Here is a 10,208-nt window from a genome sequence, read left to right on the forward strand (position 1 = left end):
AGTGTGCAACCACTGATCAGTTGGGTTTACCGAGCTCCAAGTGGTCGGGTACGATTCTACTGAGCCTTATGATGGCCGAATACGTTTTTACCGAGTCCTCTTTGAGGCCGGGTACGATATAATGATGATGATGATGCCTACAGACGCGTATGTTTTTAAACATTTATGTATATATATGTATTATGAATTTCATGTCAGTTGCTCCCAAAGGCATGCAGATATTATAGGTTGTATCTCCTCTATCTCTCTTTACATTACTATTCTTGTTTATGCTTTTCTACCTTACATACTCGGTACTTTATTCGTACTAACCTCCATTTTGCCTTGGGACACTGTGTTTCATGCCCACAGGTTCCAATTGATAGGTTGAAATTCCTTCTAGTAGGCTATCAGCTCAGCGGAGGTGTTGGTGCACTCCACTTGCTCCGGAGTTGCCTATTTGGTTAGTATGCTTTTGATATGTATTGATTGGTATGGCAGGGCCCTGTCCCGACCTTTATGATTTTATGTACTCTTAGAGACTTGTAGATAGATGTCAGGTTTATGGATACTTATATGGCCTTGTTGGCCTATGTGTTGAGTTTACAATTAGTCATGTTAGCCTTATAGGCCCGTATGTCACATGTATAAGTTTGTATATCATGTTGGGTCATCATATGTTGAGTATTCCCTTATATTTTATTCTTGTTATCTCATGACGGGTTTCTAGCTCATTTACTCATGATAGTATAATAAGAAAGATATGTTATGTTGGTACTCGGTTGAGTAAGGCATCGGGTGCCTGTCGCGGCCCTTCGGTTTGGGTCATGAAAACCATCATCACCAATCACAACCTCTGTGGCACCACCCCTCCGGACTGTGTCCTTTAACACCAACAAGTGAGGATTATCACACTAGGAAGCCTTGATACACTCCAAAAAAGATGACTATGCCACAACGCAATCTCACATAGTTGGGCTCCGAAACATCCAATCTCACAAATTGATTGGTCGAGGCCTGAACATCAATAGCTAATGTCCTCTCTACTACCAATGAATATACCAAACTGCTCATACCCTCCGCCTTCCTACTAAATGCATCGGACACCATGTTGTCCTTCACCGGATGGTATAATATGGTGATATCATAGTCTTTGAGCAACTCTAACCATCTTCACTATCGCAAATTAAGATCCTTCTAATTGAATAGGTGCTGGAGACTTTAATGGTCGGTATAGACCTCACAATGAACATTGTACATATAGTACCTCAAAATCTTCGATGCATGAACAATAGTTGTTAACTCTAAGTCATAACAGGGTAATTCTTCTCATAAACATTCAACTACCGAGATGCGTAGGCAATCACCCTACTGCCTTGCATCAACAACGCGCCAAGCCCAATACGCAACACATTATAGTACACGATTTAAGATCCCAAACCTGTACGTAACACCAACACTAGGACTGTAGGCAATGTATGCTTGAGCTTCTGAAAGCTCTCCTCACACTCTTCAGACCACCTAAATTGGGCACCTTTCTGGGTAAATCTAGCCAAAGGTGTATTATTGGATGAGAAAACCTCTACAAAACGGTGTTAATAACCTCTATAACTGAAGATGGCTTGGGCTAACTCTGAAATGCATCACTCTTATTTTGATCTACTTTGATCCCCTCGCTAGGCACCACGTATCCCAAGAACACCACCGAATCAAGTCAAGACTCACACATGGAGAATATAGCATATAGATTCTTCTCCCTCAATGTCAGGAGTACAATCCTCAAATACTGCTCATGATCCTCCTAGTTGTGTGAATATACCAATATATCATCAATGAGTACTACGACGAAGAATCAAGATACGGCTGGAACACACTATTTATGTCATGACCTAAAATCAAGGAGCGCAACCAGCACTTAAACGAGTAAACCCGACAAAGCAAGCATATTTAACACTTCCTACCCGACTCACTTATGATCAAGAGAGGGCGTGCTTTCATTAATTAGACAATAGGAAGATTGTACATATATTACTAAGTCATATCATTTGTGTCGCACTGATAAGATCAAATTATACTTTAATTAAATAGTATAAGGCGGTCGGTGTCAAATATAATAACCCAACAAGGTTGGGGTCGAATCCCACAGAGAATTGACGTGAAAAGATTAGTTGAGTAGTGTGACACTTGTCTTAGGTTGTAATTCTATTCCTTTAACGTAACAAGAGAATGATATAGTTGTGAATTAAGAAGATTACTAATTTTGTTATGAGAATGTGAATAATTTGATTAAGGAAACCAAGGTTGTGTCCCCGATAATGAAATGTAAAGCTATCAGTGTTAATATGATATATTTCTAATGGAAGGTCCTTTGATATGAAAATGGTTTCTAAATGACTGCCCAATATTTTCCAATGGTTGGGTAGTATTTTCCCTTTATGATTTTTTCAAATATTAAAGAGTTGCAATTTAAGAACAACCAATATATGCCAAGAAGAACCCACTTATTCCTAAGTAATTCTATTAAACAAGATTTGAAGTCTTGAGTTCTTGATATTGATTTCTACCAAACCCTAACCCACTTTTCCAAGTAAAGAAAGAGTAAAATGGAATATATTAATGTTTGCAACCACCAACAATAAATAAAGCACAAGAAATGAATAAATATCAACAAACCATTACATATATATTCAATGTTAAACACCCATTAACATTACACCCATTTAGGGTCCACAACCTTAGAATTTAAAACTAGCTACTCATGCTATAATACAACAACAAAGTAATAAATACATTCATAAAGCTTACAAAAGTGCAAGATTCCTTATTTACAAGATTCCAAATTAATGGAGTATTCAACGCTCTCTATGTAGGACCTTTTTTCAGACTAGAATAACACAAAAAAATCCTAATTATTTTTTTATCGTGGACCGAAAGTTGTGGTCAAAATCGGATAAAATTGCCCCTACGGATAGCTTATGCAACCGTATAATGGTCGCAGACCACATATGCGTTCCACATAATCTCCATTGACATCGCAAACTTGTAAGTCACCAGTTCCAGGCTTCCACCGCATATAGATTAGGCGGTCCGCATGTCTGTTATGCGACCGCATTATGCCATCGCAAATCGTGTTGAGAAGCTTCTTCTACTGGAATTATACGATCATTATGCAGCTTGCAAAAGTGTTATACCACCACATATTGGACCGTATATTCTTCTCTTCAATTGGCCAACAAGTCTGCTTCAGTTTATGATCAACATCTAAGTTATGCGGTGCGCATATGTCTTATGCGGTCGCATATTTGTAGCATTTCCATCCTTTTGTGACTTATTGACTTCTTTTCTATGTTTTTGGGTCTTCAAGCTCATGCACTATAAAACAACCAAACTTGATAAGAATTAACTAAAATGCATTAAAAAACGAGTTAAAATCTAAGTAATTGGTATCAAATGTGCCGAAATTCTACGGCACATCAACACCCCCAACAAAAACTCTTGCTTGTCCTCAATAAACTAAAACAATATTATCCTATTCTATACTACTTCTATTTCCGACATGCGACAAAATAGTAATGACTGTAGATGGTTTTGATTGATAGATAACAAGCATGTAACTTCATTTATTTACCCTTCCTGGAAGACAACTTGTCACTTAACCATTTGGCTAATCAACTTGTGACCTTAGAGCCTCGACCAAAATGACAAAATGCTATTCATAGCTAAGTGCACTTGTGTTCTACTTCAAGAACATAACTTCTGCTAAATCTTAAAATTCATGCGCGCTCACAACAATGAAAATCCCCACTCACACATATGTACAGGGGATGCAATCAAAACACTCTATCACTCGGAACGAAAGCTACATGATACAAGTATCAGTCCATACGCTTGCCCTTATTTTAACTTTACCGTTATCTCAGGAATGATTGACTGTAGATCACTAAGGACTTTTCAGGGGTTATAATGTAGGCTTCGGGACAGGTTGGATGAATATTTAGGAATGTAGTGGCTATACCCTCCTTGAACTCTACATACATTATGCTCCTTTACTACATAGCACTTATTTACCTCCTGTTACCAACTTAGAATCACCTCAAAGTATTTCTTCCATTTCTACAAGACTCCACTCTTTTCTCTTTTTCTCTTTTCTCATATATATACATTTTTTATTTTCTTTTTTGGAGCTTTTATTTCGTTATATACACATGTTTGAAGTTATTATTTTTTTTCTCCACACACAGTAGTAAACCTTATCAATTTCCACTTTGTAACAGTACCCCTAACTTAGGCTCTTAGCCTCATTCTTACCTATTTAAGGAGGGATGGATTTAAAAGAAGGAATTATTTCACAGAATGGGTAAAGGTTAGTAATGTGGTAGCCAATGAAAGGTTAAAGGCTTAACGGGGGTAACTAGGGCAGTTAATGTACCAGAGAGGTCAATTTAGGAAAAAATGGCTAGTAGTCACAAAGGGAGCCTAAGATCATTTCAGCATCCAATCATTAACCTGAGAGTTGCACTAAGAAACCAATTGGGCAAGTTCTAGACATCACAAGTTAGGCATGTGCATTATTTATACAAATCCACACTCACTCCCAACACATGAATTGTTCAACTCAAACATAGTTTCACCCCTCAAGTGACACAAGACAACTCAAAACTTTCATCTCATGATATGAAATATTATAAATAAGCATAAAGTCTAAGAGCAAGCCTCAAATTTATAAGAATGACTAACCAAATATATATTTTTTTTATAGATGCAAAAGAAAGAAGGGTACCATGTATTTACACAATTTATCACATGCTTGAAGCTACAACAATCAACACCAAATAAGAAAAACCAAAAACAAAGGGAATTCATTACTAACTGAGAAACTATACAACAAAAGTTTATATACAAAACATGGGATACAACACAATATTTACACAAAACATGGGGTACAAAAACATGACTACCCCACCCCCAACCAAAAATCATGCATTGTCCCTAATGCATAGATAATGTAAAAAGGAAGCTCAACGACTTCCTGGGGTGCACTAGGCGCTCGGAGGAGCTGAAGCATCTGGGGCAGCTTTGGGGTCATCTACTGGAACTGAAGTTGTAGCTGGTGGAACCTCGGACTGAGTGGTGGGCTCCACGGCAAGAGAAAGAGGCTCCAACTATTGTGAGGGTAGAGTAGGAAGCTCCACGTGCTGTGAGGCTTGATCTAGGGCTTGGGAGCTGCTAGCCTCGCTAGGTGATGGTTGTGTGGTCGATTGAAGTGCCTTGGCGACCATATATGCTAGTGAATGTGCAATTTTTGTCTACACAGCTACTTCCTCTTCATCCTATGCAATCATGGAAATAGCAACTTCCTTATTCTTGTCCTGATGGCCCTCAGTATCCTTTACCAGTGCATCCTCATCTGTTTCCTCATCTTCTAAATCCCCCTCATCGGACTCCTCAGTAACTCTGGTTCCCTCCTCTGAAGGAACGCCAATGTGTACAGGAGGAGCTTGAGCCTTTCAGGTCTAAACACTTTGTGCATCTGGAGCTGTCATTAGAGTCGCGAAATCAAAGTCCATTCCTGGAACAGAAGTGACAACACCCTGCTCACCTTCCTTCGGAAGAGGGTGTCAAGTCAAACTCCAAACTCTTCATATTCTGTAGCTCAGTTTTCAATCATCCACATCCTTCCTGAGCTGAGGAATACCTCCAACCTCACCCCGCACAACCTTCTCAAGACGCACTTCAATGTGCTTGAGGTGATCCTCATATGTTTTATGTTGCTTTTGAAGAACACTCACTGAGGATTGGACAGGGATCAATGCTTGCCGGATGAGGTTGGGAATTTCCTTTATCAGCCAGTCTACCTTAGCATTGGCATGTTGAGCTAGTAGATCCAGCATGGATAGAGCTAGTAAAGAGACCTGGGGCTGTGCAGTGGAGTGCTGTGGAGTAGCTGTGGAGGTAGCTGGGGCGTGAGAGGTGTCAGGTATTGCTGGGCTCTCTGATGCTACTAAGTTTGCTGGAGGAGGAATTTCAGTCTCTGTTTGAGTTGCAGTTTCCTTCTATTCTGCGTCGTTGATTCTCATGATGTCAATGTTTTTGAGAGCTTTCTCCAGTTTGTCATGTTTTGGCATAGGAGGCACATTTACAGCTCGACAGAGAGCAGTGATCAAACAGGGGAAAGGAAATGATGTTTGTTTTTGGTTTGCTCTGATTTCCAGCTCCTGGAATATGATCTCCCACATCAATCTTTATGCCTGTCATGATGCACGCATTGAGGAGTGACTTCTCAATATTGATGTCAGTTTCATTCCTAGACGGCATCAGATAGGATGTGACAAAGCTGAGCCAATATCAACCCACTCGTGTGAGTTCCTCCTTTTAAATCTTGTGTTTAGGGTTAATCCAGGCTGGTGTCCCCTTTGCTATGACGGAGGCAATCCAGACACACTTGTTGTTCCTGTTAGCTACCTTAGCCTCATACTCAACTTTTCCTGACATCCACTACTCAAAATACAGGTCATTGATAGTCGCATAATAACAAAGAACTTGGACCCCTCGAACTACGACAGATTGTGCAAATATCTTGTTTCGTTTATGTTCAGCAGTGCTTGAGGCAGCATACAAAGCATAGAATTCCCTCACATGCATCTCATTGTATTCATCAGGGACCTCAGTGAATAATTCCCATTTCCTTTGCTTGATGTTCTCAATGATATAAGGGTTGTGCTCCTTTAGCCCATTTAAACTTAACTATTTCTCCTCGAGAATCTTTCGCTTTGATAGCCCTTCTTTATATAGATTCAGTGAGCCTGTGACTTCAAATTGGAGATTAAGATCCTCCCCCATCTTCCTTTTTGCCTCAGCCTATAGGTCAACTGATGGCCCGAGGTCACTCTGTTCCTCATCCTCTTCAGATTGGGAGGAGTGTTCGAAAGTAATGCGAAGTGCCTGAGCCCACTAACGTTTTGCTTGTCATACTTGTTTTCTAGGAGTAGCACCCCTTTTATGTCTAAGAGAAGGTGATGATCCCGTTGGATTAGACGTTATTGGTGCCATTCCTGTTGATGAAACATTGTGTGAGTGGGTGACATAGCATAGGAAATACATTAGAGACAAAGGAAAGAAGTAAACATACTATGTGATGGGTTATGCGATCGCATATCAACTATGCAGTCCGCAAACCCATCGCAGATGTGCACATCATTAAAGGCAAAACTTGTTATGCGATCGCAGAAGTAACCCCATATGTGGTTATGCGACCGCAAAGCTGTCGCATTTCTTAGCACCAGAAAGTCATATTTTCTGCCTCACTTTGTGAGAAGTATTCGAACTGCATAAGAGGTTCGCGATTGGAAAAGCAATTGCATAACCCTTTTTCATTAGGTCACCTAGGGGTCTTATGCGACAACTTTGCGGACAGCAAACCAATTATGCGGCCCGCAAAGATCGTTTTCTTTATCGAAACAATGCACCCCTTTTTCATGTGTTTTCCTTTTGCTACCCACTTAGATTCTCATCGCAATTTATTCAAGTTCAATAAGAGAGGGGTACTCAGACTTCCCCTTCTTTGGTCACAGGCCAATCAGACAATTTAGGATGGAAAGGGGTACTCAGACTTCCCCCTTTTTGTTTCATCAACAATATGCACACAGTTACTCACCCAAAACCTCACCAATATGCTACCGTACTCAGGGGAAATTCAAGGGATCATAGGAGTTACCAATGTGAGCTTAGAATTCAGGAAGACACTTAAATCGCAAGTACGAGAGGCAGAAGAAAGGACATACCAGAATTTCACAAGATTATGCAGCCCAATATTCTTGGTGTGAAAGGGGTTTGTTGCTTGGTGAGTGCTATGTCATTTTGATATTTTATATTTTCTTTCCTTGCTGGTAAAATATTTTGTTGTTCTTTTGATTTTTTTAAGCGAGAGTATGTGATAAGAGTGAGGAAGACAAATGCGGAAGGTTAGGGTTTTGTGCCTAGTAAGTTTGTGATACTTAAGTCCGTCGCATAACACAGTATGCCACCGCATATGTGTTGTGCAATGGCTAATGGTTGGGCAACCTAAACTAACTTTGCGATGCGATATGCGATCGCAAAGTTGTTATGTTGGCCACATAAGTGAAAGCTTAACGAATATTTGACCACCAAAGTAACTAATTTCTCTGCCTGGGTCTGCGATGACTATGCGATCCACATAGTCATTATGAGACTGCATATGCGATCACATAGTTGTCGCCAATTCTAGACCTTTCTTTCCTCTAGTTTCCTCAGCACTACGTCCCTGTTCATGAAATTTTGGGACTACCTACACTCTAGGATACACATAAACTTGATCAATCTAAACTACATAAATAAATAAAACTACAAAGGAGTGTTACCACACATGGGTTTCCTCCCAAAAAACACATGATTTAACATTGCGACACGATGCAATTGACCCCTTTTTGGGGTATTCGTTGGTAGGGACTGATGTTGGACTATCCCTTAGAGCAAATTGTTCTATCAAATGCCTTTCTCCTATGGTACCGATGTAATGCTTCACTCATTGACCATTCACCTTGAATGTTCGAGTCCCCTCCTCCTCGACTCCAGTTCAATAGCACCATAGGGGGACACACTCATAACTTTGAACGGACTAGACCATTTGGACTTGAGTTTTCCCCAAAAATATCTTGAGTTTGGAATTGAAGAGTAAGACCATGTCACTAGAATTGACCTCCTGCTTCAAGATATTCGTAGCATGGACAAACTTTATTCTCTCCTTGTACATGGATGCACTCTCATAGGTATGGATACGAAATTCCTTAATCTCATTGAGTTGTGTCATTCTCAGATTAGCAGCCTCGGCCCAGTCAAGATACAACTTCTTCAATGCCCATATGGATTTGTGTTCAAGCTCCAGTGGAAAGTGACATGCTTCGCCAAAAACCAACCGGTACGGTGATGTGCCAATGGGATTCTTAAATGCTGTGCGATATGCCAACAATGCATCATCTAGCTTCCTTAACAAGTCGGTCCTGTTTGCATTGTCAGTTTTAGCTAGCATGTTTTTGATTTCACTATTAGAAAGTTCAACCTGACCAGTCAATTGAGGATGATAGGGTATGACCATCTTGTGCTTTCAACCATAATTTTCAAGCAACCCGGCGAAAGCCTTGTTGCAGAAATGAGACCCACCATCACTCAGGATGGCCCTTGGTGTACCAATCCATGTGAATATGCTCTTCTTCAAGATTACGGTCACACTCCTTACTTCATTGTTAGGCAAAGCGATTGCCTCAGCCCATTTGGAGATGTAGTCTATAGCCACCAAGATGTAGGTCATTCCATAAGAGCTCACGAAAGGTCCCATAAAGTCTATCCCCAACATATCAAAGATCTTGACCTCTCTTACAAAATTCATAGGCATCTCATGTCTTTTAGATATTGACCCTTGTCTTTGACATTGATCGCATGCCTTGACCATTTGATTTTCATCTTGGTAGATCGATGGCCAATAGTAGCCACATTCAAGCACTTTTTTCGCCGTCCGATTTCCTCAATGATGACCCCCAACTGGAGAATCATGGCATGCCTTGAGAATTGGCATTAGCTCATCTTCCGGAACACACCGCCTAATGATGTTGTCGGCACAAGTATAGAACAAAAAGGGTTTCTCCCAATAGTCATGCCTACACTCCCGCGAGAACTTTTTCTTTTGATAAGCTTCCAATCCATCGGGAACAAGGTAACTAAACAAGAAGTTAGTGATATCGGTATACCAAGGAGTGAATGTGTTAGACAATGCCAATATGTGCTCACCTAGAAAGGCATCATTGATTTCAAGGTCTTCTTTTGGTCTCCCTGCCTCTTCAAGCCTAGATAGGTGATCCGCAACTTGATTTTTTGTCCCATTCCAATCCTTGACTTCAAAGTCAAACTCTTGCAACAAAAGGACCCACCGAATCAATCCTGGTTTGGCATCCTTCTTCACCATAAGATAGCGAAGAGAAGCATGATCGGTGTACACTATCACTTTGGACCCCAAAAAATAAGCCCGAAAAAAGCATAGACAATGGAGAGAAGTTCTTGCTCAGTCACAGTTTAATCCATTTGAGCGCCATTGAGTGTCTTGCTTGCATAGTAGACAGGGTGAAGGATCTTGTTATGACGTTGGCCAAGCACCACCCCAATAGCTACAACACTAGCGTCACACATGAGTTCGAATGGAAGAGACCAATCGCGTGTGA

The 10,208-nt window shown here is 40.5% G+C and overlaps 1 protein-coding gene across 1 annotated transcript; it reads right to left on the reverse strand.

Annotated features, from left to right (window-relative positions):
- Window positions 1-6,032: 6,032 nt before the first annotated feature.
- Window positions 6,033-9,091, reverse strand: LOC138887191 (uncharacterized). The gene is made up of 2 exons (XM_070168913.1): window positions 8,696-9,091; window positions 6,033-6,194 (listed from the first exon to the last, which is right to left on the reverse strand). Exons 1-2 carry the CDS (start codon window positions 9,089-9,091, stop codon window positions 6,033-6,035), a joined length of 558 nt encoding a protein of 185 aa, XP_070025014.1.
- Between the last annotated feature and the right edge of the window lie 1,117 nt (window positions 9,092-10,208).

The sequence above is a fragment of the Nicotiana sylvestris genome, chromosome 3 (assembly GCF_000393655.2).
Source record: "Nicotiana sylvestris chromosome 3, ASM39365v2, whole genome shotgun sequence".
Classification (NCBI taxonomy): Eukaryota; Viridiplantae; Streptophyta; class Magnoliopsida; order Solanales; family Solanaceae; genus Nicotiana; species Nicotiana sylvestris.

Coding starts and splice junctions, on each gene's coding strand:
- LOC138887191 (XM_070168913.1), bottom strand. CDS start 9,091: ATGGTCATACCCTATCATCCTCAATTGACTGGTCAGGTTGAACTTTCT. Junction 6,195..8,695: donor CGAATATCTTGAAGCAGGAG/GTCAATTCTAGT, acceptor ATCATATTCCAG/GAGCTGGAAATCAGAGCAAA.